Genomic DNA, 25543 nt, shown 5'->3' on the forward strand with positions numbered 1-25543 from the left:
TCAGCAATTTTAAGGCGAGTTCGGGTTGGCTATGGTGATTTCAGAAAAGACACAGAATATCTCAGATTGCAGTTTTGGGAGAAAAACACTCTGCTGATGCCGATGCCGTGCACCCATACCCTGTGAAGCTGAGGGAAATTTTACAGGCAGAGGGTTACTCGGAGGAACAGGTTTACAATGCAGACGAAATAGGAATTTATTATAAAGTGTTGCCCGATAAAACCCTGGCTGTCAGAACAGAAGAATGTAAGAAAGAAGGATATAAACAGGCAAAACATCATCTTACTTTATTGTTTTGTGTGAATGCAACAGGCAAGCATAAAGTAAAACCATTGTGCATTGGAAAGTCTCGCATGCCTCAGTGCTTTCATCATGTAAATGTGAATTGACTGCCATTTTCTTATAAGAACTCCAAAAATTCCTGAATGACAAGAGAGATTTTTGAACAATGGTTCTTCACCAAATTTGTCCCTTCTGTGCCAAAGCATTTGTGAGCAAAACGCTTAGAAGAAAAGGCCATTCTTTTGCTGGACAACTGCGCATCCTCCGGCCAAAAGACTCAGAACCCGTGACGGTAAAATATGGGTTGAATACTTACCTAAAAACACGACTTCCAAAATCCAGCTGCTTGATCAAGGTGTTATTGCCATTTTTAAACAGCACTATCGACGGAACTTGGTACGACAAATGATAGAAAGCGAGTTGTCTGTCACCAATTTTCTGAAGAAGTAGACTATAAAAGACTTCTTTTACATTGGTGGTGATTCCTGGAATTTATTAAGCACTGAAACGATAAACTGCTGAGACTGAGAGAGTCGTTTGGCCACCCGCTCCTGGAAGAAAATGAAGAAAGCAGATCACAGTCTGACGAGGAATTCAACTTTGAGGGATTTACAGAGGAGGAAGTTGGAAAAACAGACATGGAGTGGATGCAGGAACTGTGCCAGCAACTGTCCGGGGTCGGGTTAACTGTTCTGCCACAAAATATCGAGTCCTGGATAAGAGGCGACGATGAAGCAGAAGAATTTTGTCCCATTGCTGAAAGTCTAACGGATGACCAAATTCTTCAGACATTACGACCAAACGACATTCCAGAAGCTGAAGAATTGGCCTTCACTGTGGAAGAAGAAGAGGAAGATGAAGTGGACATCGTTCCAACGTCAACTGCGACCATAGCCGGCTTAGAGACTGCTTTGAGATGGTTTGAGATGCAAGACATTGAGCCTATAAAAATTATGCAGCTACGTAGTCTTTTATAGTTTGCTAAGCGGAAACAGCACAGCTAAGCGGAAACAGCACTAGACTAGTTTATTGTAATGTCTACTTTAAATCTCTAATAAAGCAGTACTTTTTTTCTCGTTTATTGTTTCCTTCAAGTAGGAGTTTATTTTCTAAGGTTTTCTATACTTTATGGATGTGACATTTACTGTATACAGTAATTTCATTTTAACGCGGTCCCCGCTATAACGCGGTACTTGGCATGGATCCCAAATCCCGCGTTCTAGCAAGGGTCCGGTGTACGTCCTGCAGGCAGCAATCTGTGCACAGGAGGGTGTTATCCACTGTCAATCGCAGTTTAAAACATATTTATAAAACACACAAAACTGTAAAAAAAAATATGTGTGGTACTTTAGACTGTGCCACTTATCATTGTCAGAAAGCATCATTAATCTTATGGATAATTAGGCAGAGGCATTGGTTGTGGTTCGCTTTACTGTAACTTTTTAAACTAATAAAGCTGCTCTGTTAGCGCACCCCCCCACCTCTTTATTCCCCAACCTCTACTCCCCCAAAGAGGTTACCCCAAGACAACATGTTCTCCTCACACATTATTACTTACTAATACAGAGATCATCTAAAGCTTGGTCTACACTACCAACTTATGGCAGCATAACTATGTCACTCACACCCCGAGCGAAGTAGTTATAGTGACCTGGCCACGCTGTAGACAGTGCTATGTTGGTGGGAGGACTTCTCCCGTTGACATAGCCACCTCTCGGGGTGGTGGAGTACCTACGCTGATGAGAAAAGCTCTCCCATCAGCATAGGTAGCATCTTCAATAAGCGGTACAGTGGCACAGCTGCAGTGCTGTAAGTGTACACGAGCCCTGAGCAGCACCAACCTTTACAAGCTGCATGGGTTAGCAATACAACTTTCATATGCCCCTGTAGAATCCTCAGAGCAGTCCCCTGAACTAAACTGTGCTAATCTGTTTGAAAGTCCTGGAACCTGACAGGGACTCATCCTGCACCACAAAGGCAAATTTGGAGTTTCTAAAAAATAATTTGGAAGTTACACTGCAGTTGACCAGTTCCCTAAGTAGTGGAAATGACCATTAGTAAGGCTACGTTTTAATCACAGTTATTTTTAGTAAGTCACAGACAGGTCAGGGGCAGTAAACAAAACATTACTGTCTGTGACCTGTCCATGACTTTTACTATATACCCCTGACTAAAACTTGGGGAGGGGGTGGCTCAGGACAACAGGCTGGGGGGCACCGCGGATGTTGTGGGGGGGAGGGTTGGTGGGTCTGGGGAAGGCTCCCTACCCAGCTCCTGAGCTCCATGTGCTGCCTCTGCTCTGCCCCACGCTTCAGTTCTGTAGCTTCATTGGCTGGGAACCGCAGCCAATGGGAAGCTGTGGGGGAGGTGCCTGCCAGCCCAGGCAGCACATGGAGCTAGAAGCTGAGGGAGGAGAGTTCCTGTAGCCCTTCCAGGGAGCCCACTCTAAGTAAGCACCGCCCCGCACCCCAACCCGCAGCCCTGAGCGCCCCCCCACCCAAACTCCTGCTGCTGGGAGTGGGAGGGTGAGGCTGCCCCAGCAGCAGCTGGTGTGACTGGCGCAGTGGCTGCCTGAGCTTCTCAGGTGGCCTCCGGGTGAGGCATGCCGGCCGCTGCAGAAGTCACGGAAAGTCACGTAATCTGTGACTTCCGTAACCTCCATGACAAACACAGAACCTTAGCCATTAGATTCTGTGTGTGGGGACACTGAGTGGGAAAGGGCAACTAGAATACTCATTTGTCCCATCTTCAGGAAGGGATCAGCTAAGGCACAGGAGGCTGAAATACTATCCAAATAAGATGGTAATTCAGTATTTTGGTCCCAATGCCAAATGGCAGCATTACTGTAAGGCATTCAGATATGATTTGGATTGTTAAAATAAAACTAATTTGCTTTTTGAGTTTCCTTCATAAAGTTACTATCATACTAATAGCTAATGGCTTTTACACTGATATCTTGGCATATGACATCACCAGAGGAAATGGGTCCTTTTCATATATAATGTGATCTGGTAGAAACCAAGGTGAATAACAGTTCAAATGATTTATTTTAATCCCCAGGTTAGAATTGGTTTCTTAGCCAATAATATAGTGAGTATGACTGGTATTGTACCAATAGGGAAAAGCCATGCTTGTCGATACGGTATAAATACTAATTAAAGAAACGACACTGAAATTCTTTTATACCCATATTGTTCACTCGACCTGAACATCAACTGTCTGATCATTTCCCGTTTGTAGACGTATACTAAGTGTTTTAATTTTGTCTTGTAAAGTCGTGGAAGTTTGTGATTTTGAAGGTGAAAACCTGTGTGAATGGTATCAACCAGCAACAGAAGTGACAGCAGCAACTCTTTCAGTCCATTCCACTAGTGCATTCCACTGGGGCCTTGGAAATGGAGCAACCATGCATCCTGGGGAAGAAAACCACAGGCCATCAACTGATCACACAATGTGAGTAGGATGTTCACACCTATACACTTACCTCTTGGGACTATATATGTTTAGTCAGCTATGGCACTTGTGAATTCTGCTGCCATTTGCTCATTAGTGTCAGTGTTAAGTTATTCTAGCAGAATTTGGCTCAGTGCATGTGAAAATTGAACTCTCTCCTAACATGTCTTGTACACCACTAGCAGGGGAGAAGAATTGCTGCCCCGCCATGTCCTTCGCAATGCTGAGTTGTCATCTCCAGCAGTACTAGCTCTGAGAAGAGGCATCCAATCAGTATTCCTGTAGGGACCAGGGTGTGAGCAATCATGCCTAATCATGCTTAGAGTCAGGCACCTGAAACCAGAGCCAGGGTCAGAGTCAGGTGCCAAGCCAAAGGTCAGAGCCGGAGTCAGTGTCAGGGTTAGGATAGAAGCAGAGACCTGGAATGAGGCAGAAAAGCAGGAACTGGCAACAGCAAGGGTTCTGGGATAAGGAGCGCAGGAACCAGGAACAGGCAGGGCTCAGGAATCAGGCAAGTAGGCAGGGCCCATAGCATCTGCCAGGCACAGTTTCCTGTGCCTCTTTCTGGTTTAAGTAATGTGTCCCTGCCACTCAGGGGACATCTCCTCCAAACAGAAGCTTTGTGGGCCTTAGTGAGCTAGAGCTTCACTAACCCATTTTTCCACATCTTTGGGTGAGTGGTTGGTTGTGGCCACAGTCTCAGTCCTGCCTGGGGGCTCATGGCCCAGATTCAAGGGCCTGGATCCCTCATAATTACTGGCTGATGTGTTACATCTGAGAATACAGATGGAAGCAGACATGGGCAGCGTGTATAATAGGCCAGGAAAGGCTAAGCCATCCCTAACCCAGGCCGTGGCCCACCCTTGCTCCACCCTGAGACCCCACCCTCGCATCCCCTTTCCCCCAAGGCCGGTAGGAGCTCAGCTCAGGCCAGCAGCCTGGAGCTCAGAGCTTGGTTAGCCAGCTGCTCAGGCTGACCATAGGCATGGGGCAGCTCGGGTTGGGTCAGTAGTTGAGCCGGCTGGTGGCCTGAGGGGTCAGGCCAGTGCTTGGGCCAGCCGGGAGTCACAGCAGCTGTTGGCCCAGGACTTGGGGCGGGCGGACCAGTGCTCGGGCCAGCTGGTGCAGCTAGGGCAGTCTGGCCAATGGCCCAAGAATTTGGACAGCTTGGGCGGGTGGGCCGGTGCTTGGGGCAGTTTGGCTGGGACTCTTCTGGCAGGAGGATGGAGGGGGGCCTTGGGGCTCTGGCGGGCGGGCACGGATGTGGAAGGGGTAGGGTAGGGACAGGGCCTCGGAAGGGGCGGAGTGGGGCTGGGCTGGGTTCACGCGCCACCCATGGAAGCAGTGACTCACTGCTTTTGAGATTGTGAATGATCAAGGATATGCACTAGGGCTGTCAATTAATCGCAGTTAACTCACGTGATTAACTCAAAAAATTTATTGCGATTAAAAAAATTCATTGCAATTAATTGCACTGTTAAACAATAGAATACAAACTAAAATTTATTAAATATTTTTTATGTTTTTCTACATTTTCAAATATATCTATTTCAATTACAACACAAAATACAAAGTGTACAGTGCTCACTTTATATTTTGATTACAAATATTTGCACTGTAAAAATGATAAACAAAAGAAATAGTATTTTTCAGTTCACCTAATATAAGTACTGTAGTGCAATCTCTTTATCATGAAAGTTGAACTTACAAATGTAGAATTAAGTACAAAAAAACCTGCATTCAAAAATAAAACAATGTAAAACTTTAGAGACTACAAGTCCACTCAGCCCTACTTCTTGTTCAGCCAGTTGCTAAGAGAAACAAGTTGGTTTACATTTGTGGGAGATAATACTGCCCATTTCTTAATCACAATGTCACCTGAAAGTGAGAACAGGCATTTGTATGGCACTGTTGTAGCTAGCATTGCAAGATATTTATGTGTCAGATGTTCTAAAGGTTCATATGCCTCTTCAGCTTCAGCCATGGTTCCAGAGGACATGCTTTCATGCTGATGACGCTTGTTTAAAAAAAATGCATTAATTAAATTTGTGACTGAACTCCTTGGGGGAGAATTGTCTCCTGCTGTATTTTACCTTCATTCTGCCATATATTTCATGTTATAGCTGTCTCAGATGATAAACCAGCACATGTTGTTCATTTTAAGAACACTTTCACTGCAAATTTGACAAAATGCAAAGAAGATACCAATGTGAAATTTCTAAAGATAGCTACAGCACTCAACCCAAGGTTTAAGAATCTAAAGTGCCTTCCAAAATCTGAGAGGGATGAGATGTGGAGCATGTTTTCAGAAGTCTTAATAGAGCAACGCTCCGATGCAGAAACTACAGAACCCAAACCACCAAAAAAGAAAATCAAACTTCTGCTGGTGGCATCTGACTCAGATGATTAAAATGAATATGCGTCTGTCCACACTGCTTTGAATCGTTATGAGGAGAACCCATCATCAGCATGGAAGTATGTTCCTTGGAATGGTGGTTGAAGCATCAAGGGACATATGAATCTTTAGCGCATCTGGCATGTAAATATCTTGCAACGCCAGCTACAACAGTGACATGCAAACGCCTGTTCTTGCTTTCAGGTGACATTGTAACAAGAAGTGAGCAGCATTATCTCCTGCAAATATAAACAACCTTGCTTGTCTAAGCGATTGGCTGAACAAGAAGTGGGACTGAGTGGACTTGTAGACTCTAAAGTTTTACATTGTTTTATTTTTGAATGCAGGTTTTTTTGTACATAATTCTACATTAGTAAATTCAACTTTCATGATAAAGAGATTGCACTACAGTACTTATATTAGGTGAATTGAAAAATACTATGTCTTTTGTTTTTACATTGCAAATATTTGTAATAAAAAATAAATATAAAGTGAGCACTGTACACTTTGTATTCTGTGTTGTAATTGAAATCAATATATTTTGAAAATGTAGAAAACATCCAAAATGGCATTCTATTATTGTTTAATAGTGCAATTAATTGTGATTAATTTTTTAATTGCTTGACAGCCCTAGTATGCACTATTGAAGTCCTTATCCACAGTAGAAGCTTTTACAAAATTTTTTTCTCTAATGTTGATGAAGATGTTGAACCGAGTTATAAATGTACAATGATGGGACAAATCATTTATCTTCGTGATGCCAGGGCATTCACTGAAAATTATTGGGAAAGGGCAAATTTTTGTTTCTTTGCTTCACGGTGTTAAAATTTTTTGATGATTGTCCACCCAGTATAGGGGACAATGTATGCAGAACTATCTCTGTCCATTATGCTCATGGTATAGTATGCAGTACGACTGAAACTTCTACAGACATTCAATGGAAACTTTGTAAATAATACCTCTCACATCTGTAATGCAGAAATTCATCATATTGAAAAATATATCTACCCACTTTGCTCCTTTGTCAGTAGATCAATGCTGTCAGGATATTGTATTTTATAATGATAAAATTCTATGAATGTTGTTAGCAAAGGCTTATGTGCTCATCTCTAGATATGTAAACATCACTTTTGTTAACAGAGATTCAAAAATGAAAAAAGGGCCTTATCCCAACTTCTAAATTTGTACACCAATTTATAGGGCTTTGTGCATGAAAAAAACCCAACAACCTGGAGATTCAATTTTAAAGGCTTTAGTTTTGAGAATTTGACCATAATGTGCATTACGTGGGTTGAAAAGAAACAAAGTGAGCCAGCCTTTTTCCTCTAAACAGACAGCAACAACAAAACACAAAACCTATGGTCCACATAAGAAAAAAAAATGGACTGGGAGGAACAGATTTAAAGAGCTCAGTCTGGCTTTAATACTTATATTCTAGTTGATTGGCTTTTTTCTACATAGTGACTACTGACCCCAAGCGTTTTATTTGCTTGGATTTTGCTCCTTCCTCTTAAAGAATATGGTTGGAATGATGCCTTTTGGGGCAGAATTTATCATATGGACATGCCAACAATCTTGAATAGAAGCTTGAAAGGAACTCCTTTATGTTAGCTCTTATGTAGGGGAAAGGAAATCTTCTCCTAGTGCTTCATTCCTGTGTGTGTTTCTTATACTCTCTCAAAGGATATTATTGAAGTCAAACTGCCGATTCCAAATAGAATCATTATAATAATTGTTAGCTCCCAATAAAAATAATAATTTCATATGCATAATAAGCAATAATTTGCTTTTTCATTGAGATTTGGTTACATTTAGTAAAGAATATGAAATTGTACTGTAATTCATGTAATTTATATCAGAATTATAATATTGACTATGCTGAAATATCTCCATTATATCTATCTCTCTACCTAATCTGTGTGTGACCACACACACAAGAAGGCTAGACAGACACATACATACTTCTATTTAATGTTGTATGAAGAAAATACCAATAGGCCAGGTATACTTGTATTTAAAAGCTTCTTTCAGTGATGTGCAGCTCGAGCTCCAATCAAGAAACATGGGATTTCTATATGATATGAGAGATGTTCAGTAATCTGAATAGAGAAAAACAAGATTTTCTATCTGGCATGATAGATGCATGCAGCTCTCTGTGAAAGTAGGAAATAACCATTTATATGTGGCAAGGAATGCAGAACAGGACACCAACGTTACTAATTGCAATAAGAGTTACTATTTTGACGGTAGTTTAAAACTAGATTTATGTTTATTTTTAGTGTCACAGTAATACTATAGAGCATTCAACCTGACAGAATTGTTAATATGAGTATAAGAGAACTACTGCATTTCAGCTTAATATGTTAGGGTTTTTAGTGTCAGTAAAATTACCATATTTCTATTGTAAAAAGCCCCATAATTTAACCGTAGTTAAAAAATACAGTTTTACTTTGTCATTTTTTGGAAACAATTTAGACTTCCCACAGAACATCAGTGTGTCTTCCTGCTTGAAGAGAAAAGGAATATGGTAAATCAAATGCAAAAAACTTGAACTGACTAAAGAATATAAAATCTTATGATATAATTGTTGTATAGTAGATAATATTAGCATCAAATTTTCTGTTTTACAGAATCCTCTTATAGCATTTGCACCCTGTACATGTTTTAATGTACAGTGATATTTTCACTCTTTTAATATACAGTGATAGACATATGTACTAGAGCTGGTTAACATTTTTAATTGAAACCGTTTTTCAACAGAAAATTAGGTTTTTCATATAGTTTTTTTTTTTTCAAAATGTGTCTGCTTCCATGGGAAAACTTTGATTTTTTTCATTTAAAAATAAACAACCTTGAATGTCGTAAAACTGAAAAGTTTTGGTTTTCAGGTGAAAACTGAAATATTTCAGTAAAGAACTGAAATTTTATGGTTCACTTATGCTGCCACAGTGCCTCCTGCGAGTGTGTTTTGGTTGCCGCAAGTCCCTGTTCCTCTGTGTGCTGCGTTCCCCAGCTGGGCTTCATCTTCACGTGATGCACTATGTCCCCTTATCAAGAGAGCAGACTCATAGACTTTCAGGTCAGAAGGGACCATTATGACCATCTAGTCTGACCTCCTGCACAACGCAGACCACAGAATCTCACCCATCCACTCCTGCAATAAACCTATCACCTATGTCTGAGCTATTGAAGTTGTCAAATCATGGTTTAAAGACTTTAAGGTGCAGAAAATCCTCCAGCAAGTGATCCATGCCCCATGCTGCAGGGGAAGGCAAAAAACGCCCAGGGCCTCTGCCAATCTGCCCTGGAGGAAAATTCCTCCCTGACCCCAAATATGGCAATCTGCTGAACCCTGAGCATGTGGGCAAGACTCACCAGCCAGATACCCAGGAAAGAATTCTCCGTAGTAACTCAGATCCCACCCCATCTAACATCCCATCACAGGCCATTGGGCCTATTTACCACTAATAGTCCAAGATCAATTAATTGCCGAAATCATGTTATCTCGTCATACCATCTCCTCCATAAACTTATTGAGTTTAATCTTGAAGCCAGATAGGTCTTTTGCCCCCACTGCTTCCCTTGGAAGGCCGTTCCAGAACTTCATTACTCTGATGGTTGGAAACCTTCGTCTAATTTCAAGTCTAAACTTCCTGATGTCCAGTTTATATCCATTTGTTCTTGTGTCCACATTGGTACTGAGCTTAAACAATTCCTCTTCCTCCCTGGTATTTAACCCTCTGATATAATTATAGAGAGCAATCATATCTCCCCTCAGCCTTCTTTTGGTTAGGCTAAACAAGCCAAGCTCCTTGAGTCTCCTTTCATAAGACAGGTTTTCCATTCCTTGGATCATCCTAGTCATCCTTCTCTGTACCCGTTCCAGTTTGAATTCATCCTTCTTAAACATGGGAGACCAGAACTGCACACAGTATTCCAGATGAGATCTCACCAGTGCCTTGTATAATGGTACTAACACCTCCTTATCTTTACTGGAAATACCTTGCCTGATGCATCCCAAGACCGCATTAGCTTTTTTCACGGCTTTTTTTCATTGGCAGTTCATAGTCATCCTGTGGTCAACCAATACTCCGAGGTCCTTCTCCTCCTCTGTTACTTCCAAGTGATGAGTCCCCAGCTTATAACTAAAATTCTTCTTGTTAATCCCTAAAAATGCATGACCTTACACTTCTCACTATTAAATTTCATCCTATTACTATTACTTCAGTTTACAAGGTCATCCAGATCTTCCTGTATGATATCCCTGTCCTTCTCTGAATTGGCAATACCTCCCAGCTTTGTGTCATCCGCAAACTTTATTAGCGCATTCCCGCTTTTTGTGTCAAGGTCAGTAATCAAAAGATTAAATAAGATTGGTCCCAAAACCGAACTCCACTGGTAACCTCCCTCCAGCCTGACAGTTTACCTTTCAGTATGACCTGCTGTAGTTTCCCCTTTAACCAGTTCCTTATCCACCTTTCAATTTTCATATTGATCCCCATCTTTTCCAATTTAACTAATAATTCCTCATGTGGCACCGTATCAAACGCCTTACTGAAATCGAGGTAAATTAGATCCACTGTGTTTCCTTTGTCTAAAATGTCTGTTACTTTCTCAAAGAAGGAGATCGGGTTAGTTTGGCATGATCTACCTTTTGTAAAACCATGTTGTATTTTGTCCCAATTACCATTGACCTCAATGTCCTTAACTACTTTCCCCTTCAAAATTTTTTCCAAGACCTTGCATACTACAGATGTCAAACTAACAGGCCTGTAGTTACCAAGATCACTTTTTTTTCCTTTCTTAAAAATAGAAACTATGTTAGCACTTCTCCAGTTATATGATACAACCCCTGAGTTTACAGAGTCATTAAAAATTCTTGCTAATGGGCTTGCAATTTCATGTGCAAGTTCCTTTAATATTCTCGGATGAAGATTATCTGGGCCGCCCCGATTTAGTCCCATTAAGCTGTTTGAGTTTGGCTTCTACCTCGGATATGGTAATATCTACCTCCATATCCTCATTCCCATTTGTCATGCTACCATTATCCCTAAGCTCCTCATTAGCCTCGTTAAAGACTGAGGCAAAGTATTTGATTAGACATTGGGCCATGCCTAGATGATCCTTAACCTCCACTCCATCCTCAGTGTTCAGCGGTCCCACCTCTTCTTTCCTTTTTTTCTTCTTATTTATATGGCTATAGAACCTTTTACTATTGGTTTTAATTCCCTTTGCAAAGTTCAACTCTACATGACTTTTAGCCTTTCTCACTTTATCTCTACATGTTCTGACCTCAATAATGTAGCATTCCTTGCTGATCCCTCCCATCTTCCACTCCTTGTATGCTTTCTGCTTTTTCTTGATCACCTCTCTGAGATGCTTGCTCATCCAGCTTGATCTACAACTCCTGCCTATGAATTTTTTCCCCTTTCTTGGGATGCAGGCTTCCGATAGCTTCTGCAACTTTGACTTGAAGTAATCCCAGGCCTCCTCTGCCTTTAGATTCATAAGTGCTTCAGTCCAATCCGCTTCCCTAACCAATTTCCTTAATTTTTTTCAAGTCAGCCCTTTTGAAATCAAAACCCCTAGTCACAGATTTATTTTTGTTTATCCTTCCATTCAGTTTGAACTGAATTAGCTCATGATCACTCGAGCCAAGGTTGTCCCCTACAACCATTTCTTCTATAAGGTCCTCACTACTCACCAAAACCAAATCTAAAATGGCATCCCCTCTTGTTGGCTCACAACTACTTGATGATGGAATCCATCAGCTATCACATCTAAGAAAATCTGAGCCCTATTATTATTACTAGCACTTGTCCTCCAGTCTATATCTGGGAAGTTAAAGTCTCCCATGATCATGCAGTTCCCATTAGTATTTATTTCATTAAAAACATTAAAGAGGTCTCTATCCATATCCAGATCAGATCCTGGAAGTCTATAGCACACCCCAAGCACTATCCCAGGGGAAGCTCTAGTAGCTTTCTTCCCCAATTTGATTTTTGCCCAGACAGACTCTGTCTTATCCATTCTATCGCTTCTTATTTCTTTACAGTCTACCTCATCATTGATATACAATGCTACTCCACCACCTTTACCTTTATTTCTATTACCCTTATTTCTTTCCTAAGCAGCACATAACCTTCAATACCTGTACTCCAGTCGTGACTACTATTCCACCATGTTTCTGTTATCCCTGTAATATCTGGTTTCACTTCCTGCACCAGTAGCTCTAGTTCCTCCATTTTGTTACCTAGGCTCCTCGCATTGGTGTACAAACATCTTAATTTTTTCTGTTTGTCCTCACTCACTTTCTTCACCTGAGTAAGCATGGACATTCTACTGCCAGTATGACCTATTAGACTAGTATCCATGGTGCATTGTGGGAAAAGTAATCTAACCGGGGAACCTGACCTATAGAGGAGACTGAGAGCATGAGAGCACCCAAATTTCAACTTCCATGAGGTGCATCCATGGCATTTCCAAACAAAATATTTCTATTTTCCATTTCTCACTGAACTTTTTTAAGTTTCATCAAAACTTTCCATGGGGGAAAAAACACATTTTCTGTCCAGCGCTAACATGTACACTGTGTAACTGCTTGTTTTCATACAGTATAACAGATTCCATGCTAAATGGATGAAACTCTTTCAGGTTCAGAGGGTAGGTGTGATGGTGGGGGAAAGGCTGTTTGTTGAGTGGGGCCATCCCCGTTGTCCCAATGCGAGGTTGGTACACCTCATCACACAGTCGTCTGGACTCCTTGTGGGATCAAATATTTGCAACAATGTGGTCTCAGGACCCCTAGTGGGGTCAAGCAAATATCAACCCGCTACCTCCAGGCGGGGTAGGCCAAGCAGTCTGTAGCCTCTGAGACTCCTGGCCAAGGTAGACAGTAACAATTAGGGTTTCTGATCTTCCGGGCAGAGCAGAACAGTCAGTCTATAGCCCCTAGGTGGGGCTGAACAACCAAGCAGTCTAGGGGGGCCTCTGAGCTTCCTGGCTGGGGCAAGCAAGCAGCAACTGCTTGGGGAGGGGGAGTTCAGACTCTCTGGGCAGGGCCGAACAAACAGTCAGTTTGTAGCCCCTGAGTGGGGCAGAGTAAGCAGATGGTCTGTGGCCCCTGAATCTCATGGCTGGGGCAGGCAAACAAACAGTAGCCACACCTAGTGGTAAGTGAGGTGGGGTAGGGTAACCCAGGCCCAACCTGCTCCACCAAGCTCCAACCCAGGGCCCTGTGAAATGAGGGGATTTCTCATTAAGGGTTTAAACAGCAAAGTTCACTATATTCTCTGGGTCATTTCCTACCGCAAGGTGTATTTCAGGCATCTCCCTGTCTGGCAGCAGTTTGGCATCCCTGTCAATCTCTGCAGTCATCTGGTTGTCCGCAAAGTAGCCCAGGTCCATAGCTCATACTGCTTGGAGAGTCTCAGGCATCTGTACAGGAGCTTGCGACACATGTCCTTCCTCCTCCTCAGCCTGCCCAGACAGAGCTCGGCTTCCTCCATTTATCTGTTCCTTCCATCTGAAGCATATGCAGCAGAGGAGAGGGGAGCCTGGCCTCTTGGGCCCAATTGATTCGTCTGTCCCCGTTGGCCCAATGCGGGGTCAGTACACCCCGTCACAGTAGGCACCATTTAAACTGCATGGTGCAGGATTCTAGCAGAATAGCTATAAAGGGTAGAAGCTCCACAATGGAGCTGAGTGAATAATTGATTTTTTGGTTCAGCCAGCAAATCGAAAAATCAGGGAAAATATTCAGTGTGATTCCAAAAATGTTCAGAATTTGTCATCAAATTGGAAAAGTAAATTTCAGGCCAGCAAATCTATGTATGCATGCATGTGTATTTATGCCCCTCCTGTATAACCCTTAGCCTTTAGGACACTTGCCTGAGACATAGGAGACTGAGGTCTGAATCTGCACTCTGGGACAAGGACTTGAATTCAGATCACTCCTATGCCAGATGAACACCCTAACCAACAGGCTATCAGCTATTTGGGGGTGCGTGCCTCTCAATCTCTCATTGAAGTTCCTTTTTATATAAATCATCTCAATGGGACTTCTAGATGCTACTGTAATAAATAATGTGTCTAGGCTTAAGCAAGTGCATAGACTAGGCAAGCAGCTAACTAGATAACTGCAGGCCTCATAATTCATTTCCACTTGAGAGAAAATGATTAGTGATTTAGCAAAGTCTTTGGAATTAATAGGGCTATTCAGGTACCTTTGGTTTATACTTTGCAAATATTGCAGATACTTAGGAATCTGTTTCTTCTTTCTGCTGCAGTAACTTTGTATTAGATAATTCATATCCAAATATCTCATCAAAACCAATGAAGCAAAAACGACAAAAAGAATATGAAACCTAAATTCTGAACTCACATAATTATTATTTTGTAAACAGCTCCCTTGATAACCATATGTTTAGCACATATGTCTGCTTTGTGTCTGCTTTTCCGACAGGCATTATCCTAGTTTGGCATTCAAAAGGTAAAAAATAAATAAATAAAAAGAGAAAAATAACCAGACTATACTGCAGTATAAAGCAGTTTTTGTAGCAATCAGGGAAATGATCAGAACCATTCTAAAGTAAGTGGTGAGTGGGAGTAAGGGGCTGAAGATAGGTGAAAAAATGCCATGTAGTCACACAGGAGTGCAGTCACTTGAAAGAAAAAAAAAAGGGCGGGAGGAGGATCAAGAGTCAAAAAGTCTATAGAATTCAGCTACAATTAAGGGGATATAGGATAGGATAGGAAAAAATTAGCAAAGACACATATGTCTCATTTCCCTACTCAGCTGGGGTGCCCATGTATTTCTACCTTTTCCTGGCATGTCCTATTGCTTATCCGACCTGTTCTTTTATTGTGCTTCATTCAGCTAATTTCAATACATAACAAATCTGGAAAAAAACCACCTCACTGACTCTCACTGTGCTCTCCAGAGCAACCAGTTCTGCAAAGGGTGCGGGGAGGTGCATGCTGCTGGCCCAACATTTCTTCTTTTCAAATTATTCCAGTAGTAACATATATAAGTGATTTGACTACTGTAGCAATGGATCATAACACTCAAGAGCATGACTTCAGCCTTTTCAGACATCCAGGAAGAGCACAATAATTTTTTGAAAGAAGATTTGCTGGAAACATCAGTCACCTGTTTCATTTAAATTAAATGATGACTTTGGCAATTTGCACTTCAGCAAATTTTGGTTTAATTAGAAATTTTGTATATGGGACTGATTCAAATTTTGGAGAGAATGAGGATTCAGATAGTCAGGCTTCAGGAAATTGGGTTTTATCTGTATAATCTTTTTGGACATACTGCAGCATAATGTAAGTTTTTCTCCCAAGTGGCTAGGGGAAATGGTTGTGGGAACCTCTTGTTAAAATATTGGCAGAGTATTGTAACAATCAGTGTAGACACCATCTCCACCAATACCTGGTGCTGTATCTTTACTCTAGTGTTAAATTCTTGTCTTGTATATTGTTATGTTGATGTATTTGATGCGGGGGTTTTAGCAGGAGGTTCAGTCCTGCCTGTCTATGCTGGAGTGGGCACTTGCAGTGTTTCAGTCAGTCCCTGTGATTCTACAAGCAAATATTACACCTAGTGGCAGCAGCTTCCAGATGGCACAAGCACTTTTGCTTGAGAAGAAATGTACTGGTCATGCAGATGAGACTAGAATCTGTGAGCGCTTGACAGACTTTGAGCTGTTGCTCTCTGTGAATGAGTGGCCTGATATGAAAGCAGCACAATATCCAACAGTATTTTTCTATAGTGATCCCAAAGCATTTTACCAGCAGCTTCCTAGTGCAGATTGTGGTTCTTATAGATACACCTATATGACTGTTTTGAGAGGAGATTGGCCCTTTTGAAATATCAGAAGGCATAGCAAGCCAGGAGGTGGAGTGGCAGAGAACTGCTGCATAGTTGTTTTTGTGCATTGCAGAGACCGTTTAGTAGGGCTTTTCCTGCACTACCCTGGCCAGGAGGTGGCTCGAGTGATGCAGAACCTACTGTGCTGAATCTGGAACTGGCACTTCAGAGAGGGGCCTGTCACAAATATGGCAATTTCCTGAAATAGCCTTGAATGACTTTATTGTATTAAGTTTATGTATTACTGTGGGCCAGAATTGCATGAAACCTCTCTAGGCGGGAGATGTGACAGATGTAAGAACTCTATATTCAAAAGACTATATTGAAAATGTGTCAGACAAGTATGAACTTTTGGGACAGTAAGTATTAAGTGGATTTCCTGGGGATGCCCTAGGCAGAGGTTAATGCACATTACACAACTTTGGTTATGCAAAACCCCAGTCTTTTGAAGCTACATCCTGAGGAGGGGGGTCTTTGTCTGATGATTTACCTATTATAGAAGGCCAGGACCAAAGGTCTGAGCTGCATAGAGAAATGGCTGCTCTGTCCAGCCTATGTTCTAGTTCTGGGTCTAAGATGGATATAAATTTGTAAACATGGGGAAAACCTAATTGTGGATTTTGAAGGACTGAAACATAGCAGAACCCTAGAACCCTAGGCTGGAGCTTGGGGTGACATCTTGTAAAGCTTTTTAGCATGTACATAGGTTCTTCTGTTGTTTTAATGTTTTCTCTCTAATGCTTTCACCTTAAGAATAAATGTGCTTGCTTAAAAGGAGCTGTGTGATAACTTATTACTGCAGACAGTTACACTGTAGCCTTTGGAGAGAAAACAGCACAGATGCTGACCTGCTTAGGCAGTTTGGCTTGCTGGGGATGTTACAGTGTAAATCCAGGGCTCTGTGTAGCCTTAACACCCCGGTCAGAAGGGGGAGAGAGACAAGGCTCTGAACAAGACTGGTGATGGCTGGGAGCTGGAAACCTTTAAGTGCGTGTCCTCGATTGACCACAGAGGGGGAATACAAGTGCACTTAATCTGAAACTGTGACAAGGCCTATGTTCAGTGGCAGGCTATGAGAGGGTCCTGTGTGAAAAGTGAGTTTATAAATGGGAACTTCATAATCTGCTGGTGAAGGAAGATAACATACTGGATAAACCTATGGACTAGATTATATGATGAGTTTGAAATGCCCCAGGGTGACTCCTTTGCAGCACTTCAAAAAAGATTGCTAGAGAAGTGGCTAAAGAGTTGAAGGAAGCCCAAGTGCAAGATATTCACACGTGCCCTTAGGATCAGATGAGAGAGACTGTTTCCCAAATTGATCTCAGAACAGATGACATTTGCAGGCGATGCAGAGGCAAAGACCATTGGAGACAGAATAGTCCAAGCAGAGGGAAACCACATCCAGGGAAACTAGAAGTTGATGATGCAATACGGCCAACATCCACAACTAGTAAAATAGCCATGTTAAGAGCTGCCCAGGTATCTGTTACTGCACCTGGAGACATCAATGCCTGGTAAAGCACAATGCTGTTGGACTCGGGATCTGGAATAAGTCTCATCCATGGAGAACACCCAGCGCTTCAGAGGGAGGAGATTTATACTGCAAGAGTTAAACTGGTGATTATTAATCATGAGCCACAGCAGACAGCAGGTGAAATCTAGCTCCCACTGAACTTGGGGTCTCTTCATACTCAATGGGTTTTTGCTGTGGTGACTAGTATTTCTAGTGCTGTTGTATTGGGAGTGGATTTCATCCAAGAGAATCAAAAAAATACTCCTGGGTTATTAGGAGAACCGAACTGTTCCTGAATAATATTCGGAGATGGGTAGGAGAAAGTGTAGATCCTGGAGGGCAACCTTGAGGGCCTCAGAGGTGTTTCTGCATTACCTAAAGGATGACAGAGAGGAAGTTCTCCCTGTGATAGCTTGGAATAAAGGAATGCTGCAGTGAACCAGTAGGGCTGTTTGAAGCTACCAATGTCCACTTAGGAATGCAGTTTAGAAAAACTCTGTCTTGAGTTGGACCAAAGGGTGAGTTCTGAGTAAGAGTAATTGATGTGACTGACCAGGAAAGTGCAGCTAATGTAAAATCAGACCATGGGGATAGCGTCCAAGTTAGCTGGTGTCTCAAAGCCTCTCACAAGAACAGAGATCAAGAGCTGTGAGGCAGCCCAGTCACTAAAAGAACATAGGAGTGACTTGACAGAAGTGGCCATAGAAGGCAATGAAAGGAAGAGACTAGAACAGCTACTCTGATTATATGTTAGTGTGTTCTCCAGGAATAATGAAGAGTTTGGGAGTAACACTGGATTGTGGAGTAACATTGGATTTTGCTTAAGCCAAGGAGTGTTCTTGTGAGGTTGCCCCCACTTCAGATTATCTTGGTGTATCAGATAGCAGTGAAAGAGAAGCTAAATTGCATGCTGGCGGATGGTCTGATTGAGCAATCTATGTGACCTTGACATTGGAACTGTGAAAAAATAGAATGAAGACTTGAGGACACATGTTGCCCACAGGAGACTTAATTCACGGAGTGTTCAACATAGCTACCCACTTCCCCACATAGCAGTCACCCAGGATAAAATGTCAGGAGCAAAATATTGTGGTTTGGTGTTTGGATATCATCAGATTAAAGTGGCACCTGAAGATCAAGGACAAAATTGCCTTAGTGACACCCTGTGGATTGTTTCATCTCTGCAGAATGCCTTTCAGATTTAGGAATGCACCAGGCACATATCAGAGGTTAGTGAATCATCTAACCCACTTTTTGAGAGCTGAAGACATCCACGTGTACTTAGATGACTCCATTTGTTTCCACAAAACATGGGAGGAACATCTGGTAGGAGTGGAAAGGATTCTAAAGCTTTTTAAGGATTCAGTGTTCAAACTTGCAGGAAACAACTGTCAGTTTGCAAGAAATTGCATCACCTTCCTAGGACATATAATCATTGAGGATGGGTTGGAACCCCAACCCCAGAAACTGAACATTATGAAGGACTAGAAGGTTCCCGCAAACCTGGAAGAGTTACAGTGATTTGTAGGCCTCTGTGGATTCCACAGAAGACTTGTAAAAAAAACTTCCCAGAGCAGCCAGTGCCATTATTCCAGCTAACAAAGAGCAACTTTGATTGGACAGAGCAACTTCAAAGAGCATTTGAGTCACTTAAGGAAGGACTTCTAAACTGCTGTGCTTAAATTCATGGATGCATCCCATCCATTCCTGGTAACTTGTGAAGCATCAAAGATGGCTGTTCAATTTGCACTTGAACAAATTGATGAGCTTGGTAGGCACAGACCTATGGCCACAAATTAAATGCAAGATAAACCTAGTATGCAGCTATAGAACTGGAGTGTCTGGCATTTGTAGAGGCCCTCAAGGCCTATTGTCCCTGTTTACTAGGTGTGAATTCACAGTGTACACAGACCACAGTGCCCTGCAGTGGCTCCTTACAAAGCTCAACCCAGAAGAACACCTGGGGAGATGGATTCACAAACTGTCTGAATATACATTGCATGCAGTGTAGTTGTAGCCATGTCAATCCCAGCCTACTAGAGGGATGAGGTGGGTGAGGTAATATCTTTTATTGCAAAAAGAAAAGGAGTACTTGTGGCACCTTAGAGACTAACAAATTTATTTGAGCATAAGCTTTTGTGAGCTACAGCTCACTTCATTGGATGCGTGTAGCTCATGAAAGCTTATGCTCAAATAAATTGGTTAGTCTCTAAGGTGCCACAAGTACTCCTTTTCTTTTTGCAAATACAGACTAACACGGCTGCTACTCTAAAACCTATCTTTTATTGGACCAACTTCTGTTGGTGAGAGAGACAAGATTACAAGCCACACAGAGCTCTTCTTCAGATCTTGGAAAGGTATTCCAAGTATCCCAGCTAAATGCAAGGTGGAATAGATTGTTAGCATAGGTAGTTGGCATATATTGTAAGGGACCATTCAAGGTAGAGTGGCCCGTTAACACCACTGTAGTTATAAGACAAAAAGAAGGGGGTTAGTGGGTTGCAGATTGTTGTAATAACACACAAGTCTGTGTTCAGTCCATGATTTTTAGTGTCTAGCAGAGTTATGAATTTAATCTCCCAGGCTTGTCTTTTGAAAGTGTCATGGAGATTTATATACATTCACAGTTCACTAGAAACCTGGAAAGCAAAATGTGGTTGTGGATGCTCTCCGCCCAGCCAAGTAAGTGTAGGGAGAATAGACTTAGCCTGGTCTTGTGAGTATATCTGGCAAGAACAGTCTGAGCTATGTTCAGTCACCAACAGAACTACCAAAGGAGATCCAGATTGGGGAGGTTCAGCGTAGTTCAAGAATGATTATCCATTGATCTGTTGAACTTGCTGGTGAATTAAGGTAACAAGATTGTCTTGCCAGCAAGCTTACAGAGAAGAGTACTGGATTGCCTTTGTGATAATGAAGCAGCAGTCCACCTGAAGCATGAAAAGACACTGAGCAGGGTATCAGACTTTTTTTTATTTTTAGCTGGTTATGGCTGCAGATTTAAGGACTGGGCACTTCCCTGTGTTACCTGTCAAGAAAGTAAGTGCTAACAAAGACAGGTGGAATTCCTCTATGAGGAATGCTCCAACCTATTAATCCCTGGGAGTTTGTACAGATTGACTTGAGAACTCCTCTACCAGAGACAACAGCTGGAAATTATGTGGTGGCACAGCCATGGAAGGATAAAAGGTCTGAGACAGTTATGGCTTCATTGATGAAACATATAGTGTTGCAGTTTGGCCCACTACACTTCATCTGCAGTGATCAGGGGAAAGAATTTGAAACGTGGTTATTACAGAAGTTTTGCTGACATCTCCAGACAACCCAGGTGAGGACCAGTTTCACCCCTTCTGCAAGACATGGGGGAGTAGAGAGAGGAAACAGCATCATTGGCTCTAAGCTTAGAGTCTTAGTCAGTGAATCAGAGGGGTAGCCATGTTAGTCTTTATCAACAAGAACAACGAGGAGTCTGGTAGCTCTTTAAAGACTAACACATTTATTTGGGCATAAGCTTTCGTGGATAAAAAATCCACTTCTTCAGATGCATGGAGTGAAAATTACAGATACAGGCATAAATATATATTGGCACATGTTAGGTAACTCCCTTCTCTTCAAGTGGAGAACCAATGTTGAAGGACAATTTAGTCAGGGTGGATGTGGTCCATTCCCAATAATTGATGAGGAGGTGTCAATACCAAGAGAGGGAAAATAAATTCATCTGCAAACTTAACACCATCAATCTGGGCTTGAACAGGGACTGGGAGTAGCTGGCTCACTACAAAAGCAATTTTCCCTCTCTTGGAGGACGGGAGGCCTACACTCACAGATTTTCTAAATCCAACTACCAATGATGACTCCATGACTGATTATGGGACTCAAGCGGGCAGAGCAATGCAGAGACCTGTGTGGGTGACAGACTGCCTAGGAGTTACTGTTTAAAATTTTTATTTAATTAGGGGGGAGAAAACTATAATGATCAATGTAGACAGTACCTCCACTAATCGATGGTGCTGTACCTTTATTTTGATGTTACGTTGTTGTCTCATATGCTGTTATATTGTTGTATTTGGTATGGGGGTTTTAGCAGGAAGTTCAGTCCTGCCTGTTTATGCTGGAGTTTGTTCCAATACATCCCTGTGATTCGAAAAGCAAGTGTTACAACATGACGATGACCAAATGTCTTACTGTTCACTCCGGATAACATTTGAGGTGTCAGTAAAAGCAGCAGGAGTGATGGGTCATATTTTCTGACACCAAATAAAAAAGCATATTTACGAAATAGTTTGCTGAATTAAAGTGAAATTTCATATTGTTGCAAACTGCAGTAGAATTGCAATTAAAAGAAATCATGCCCACTGTGATTAGAAGCCGTGGTGGTATTTTTACTTCCATCTTTATTACTTGAGAGGGAGAGTCTATCCTATTGTTTCCTTTTTTTCTTTCACAAGGATTTGAGAAGATATGATGAAATGCTAATGAGATGTGGCGTGTTCAGACAAGCCACAGAAGAATTGTGAGTTAATCACAGCTCTTTGTCAGTCAGAGGCAGCCAAGCTAAAAACTCCAAATGAAAATTCCACCTAACAACTGGAATAATTGTTGTGCTATGATCAAAACATGGAATACTTAATCTCTGCTGCCATTTATTTTACGTCTTGGTTTGTACGCTGCAGTGTTTAAATCAGATGCTGATAAAAGAGAGTTTTTGAATAGATATTTTTAAAGAATGATAACACTGACAGACTAAAACAAAGAAAAGAGAGCGGAAGGAAGAAAAAGGGATTATATCGATTAGTAACCTACTAATCTTAGCTCCAGGAATCAGCTATAATGGGCATTTATTTGGCTACAACTAAACTGATCAGTTTTGCAGTTTTGCTAACAGCAGAGATTGGCTTAATTGTTTGTGCCAAACTAAGATACATTTGAACCAAGTGGGCCAATTTCTGCTCTTAATTGAACTTGTGCATTTCAAGTCAATGGGGTCATGCATGAGTTGAAGTGAGGGACATAACCAGACCAGTGAGTTTGAAGATCCATGAATAGTACCAATGATAATCCGCACAGACGGAAACACGTAAGAATTTGCAGAATTTCAAGGTGTGTTCATGAGCATATTTTGTTCTGGGGAGGACAAGGATTCTAATGTCTCCCTCAAGCAGCTGTCAAGTAACTCTAGTGAATATGTCAAAATTTTATTCTGTTTAACTGGTGATAGGATTTGCTGTACTGCATCAGATCATTGGTCCATCTAGTCCAGTCATGCCTCTGTTTGGCCTACTCTGATTGACTCCCTAAAATTGTTATGCTTTTCTAGATAAGTTTTCAGTCTGCTCTTCAACCACATCTATATAGTATTCTATGTTCTCTGCCCTTCAATTAATCCTGATCCTCTAAAGATTTGTGCAAGCGCTTAACTTTACACTTTGAGTAGTCCTAGTATCAGAGGGGTAGCCATGTTAGTCTGTATCCACAAAAACAGTGAGGAGGCAGGTGGCACCTTAAAGACTAACAGATTTATTCGGGCATAAGCTTTTGTGGGTAAAAAAACCCACTTCTTCAGATGCATGAACTGAAAATTACAGATACAAGCATAAATATACTGGCACATAAGAGAAGGAAGTTACCTTACAAGTGAAGAATCAGTGATGACAAGGCCAATTCAGTCAGGGTGGACATGGTCCACTCCCAATAATTGATGAAGTGGTGTCAATACCAAGAGAGGGAAAATTGCTTTTGTAGTGAGCCAGCCACTCCCAGTCCTTATTCAAGCCCAAATTAATGGTATTAAGTTTGCAAATGAATTGTAGATCTGCAGTTTCTCTTTGAAGTCTGTTTTTGAAGTTTTTTTATTGAAGGATGGCTACTTTTAAATCTGTTGTTGAATGTCCAGGGAGATTGAAGTGTTCTCCTACTGGCTTTTGTATGTTACCGTTCTTGATGTCTGATTTGTGTCCATTTATTCTTTTACGTACAGACTGTCCAGTTTGGCCAGTGTAAATGGCAGAGGGGAATGGCTGGCACATTATGTCATATGTCACATTAGTAGATGTGCAGGTGCATCAGCCCCTGATGGTGTGGCTGATGTGACTGGGTCCTATGATGGTGTTACTAGAGTAGATATGGGGACAGAATAGGCAATGGGGTTTGTTACAGGGATTGGTTCCTGGGTTAGTGTTTCTGTGGTATGGTGTATAGTTGCTGGTGAGTATTTGCTTCAGGTTGGGGGGCTGTCTGTAAGCGAGGACTGGCCTGCCTCCCAGGGTCTGTGAGAGTGAGGGATCGTTTTTCACGATAGGTTGTAGATCGTTGATGATGTGCTGGAGAGGTTTTAGCTGGGGGCTGTACATGATGGCCAGTGGTGTTCTGTTGTTTTCCTCATTGGGCCTGTCCTGTAGTAGGTGACATCCGGGTACCTGTCTCGCTCAGTCAATCTATTTTCTCACTTCTCCAGGTGGGTATTGTAGTTTTAAGAATGTTTGATAAAGATCTTGTAGGTGTTTGTCTCTGTCTGAGGGATTGGAGCAAATGCGGTTGTATCTTAGGGGTTGGCTGTAGACAATGGATCGTGTAATGGGTCCTGGAAGGAAGCTGGAGGCATGTAGATAAGAATAGTGGTTAGTAGGTTTCGGGTATAGGTAGTGTTTATGTGACCATCACTTATTTGCACTGTAGTATCCAGGAAGTGGATCTCTTGTATCGACTGGTCCAGGCTGAGGTTGATGGTGGGGTGGAAATTGTTGAAATCCAGGTGGAATCTTTGGACTTCTCCCAAATAAATCTGTTCGTCTTTAAGGTGCCACCGGACTCCTCGTTGTTTTTGAGTAGTCCTGTTTACCTCAGTGAGACTACTCACAGTGTATAAAATTAAGCATGTATGTAAGTCTGTCAGACTCAGGACCTTAGATACTCTTGGTGCCCATTTAAGAAGTCAAGTGTGACTTTGTCTCCAGATAGAAGAGTTATGCCAGCTTAATTTTTAACTCATTTATAAAATTCTAGTTCCTGCTATAAAGCACATTTTAAATAGTGTACCCTGATTTTTTTAATTCCCTTAAAATATTTTAAAGGGGTTCTTTGCTTCTTTCTTGATGTTTATTGCAAGGGAAAAAATAACTGAGGGAAAATTTCACTGGGCTACAGAGAAATTTACCATGTACAAAGTGCTGTCAGATGCACAAAGCAAATAAAATGGAGAGAGAAAGAAAGAAAGAAAGCTGTATCTTCAAAAGATATCTCAATCTTACTTTTAATGATAGTAGTTAAATTTTTCAAACAGAAAAGCAATTTTCAAATTGACAGTTCTCCCTTTAAATTGACTGATTTTAGCAGTCATAATTTTCAACGCATTTTTATCCATGAAATTTTTAATGAAATGCTCTATTTAATTCTCTGAAATCATTCTGCTAGAATCAGGGATTCTCAAATATCATTGTACCATGACCCTCTTCTGACAACATGACCCCAGGATGGGGACTGAAGCTTGAGCCTGCCTGAGCCCTGCCACTCTGAGGGGCAGGGGAGAAGGGAAGCCCAAGCCCAAGGGCTTCAGCCCCAGCAGGGGGCCTGTAATCTAAGCCCCACTGCCCAGGGCTGAAGCTTTAGCTTCGGCCCTGAGTGGGGGCTCAGGCTTCGGCCCCGGGCCCCAGCAGGTCTAAACCAGCCCTGGCGACTCAATTAAAATGGGGTCACAACCCACTTTGGGGTACTGACCCACAGTTTGAGAACCTCTGGGCTAGACTATCTGTGCCTTTTCCTCATACTGTATCAGACAATGTTGAGTGTACATTGCCTCTGGCTTAAATATAAATGCAATATCTGACTGATTAAATATTTTTTTTAAATACACATAATTTTTTTTTAAAAATTACTGCATCTTAACCAAAAGAAAAAATAGAGACCTAAAGAAAAGTGATAGTAGATCTATAACCAAATGACTGGAGCAGAGCTAATGGGATGCCAATTTTTAAAAAGGGCTCCAGAAGTGACCCCAGCAATTACAGGTAAGCCTGACTTTAGTACC

The 25543-nt window shown here is 41.7% G+C and overlaps 1 protein-coding gene across 1 annotated transcript in view; it reads left to right on the forward strand.

Moving 5' to 3' along the window:
• The window catches only part of MALRD1 (MAM and LDL receptor class A domain containing 1), a 513316-nt gene that overhangs the window by 275445 nt on the left and 212328 nt on the right, over positions 1-25543 (forward strand). Inside the window, exon 21 of the mRNA XM_077808757.1 lies at positions 3558-3735. Within this exon, the coding sequence (XP_077664883.1) occupies positions 3558-3735 (178 nt within the window). The remainder of the gene's footprint in view (positions 1-3557; positions 3736-25543) is intronic.

Source organism: Eretmochelys imbricata, chromosome 2, assembly GCF_965152235.1.
Source record: "Eretmochelys imbricata isolate rEreImb1 chromosome 2, rEreImb1.hap1, whole genome shotgun sequence".
Lineage (NCBI taxonomy): Eukaryota > Metazoa > Chordata > Testudines > Cheloniidae > Eretmochelys > Eretmochelys imbricata.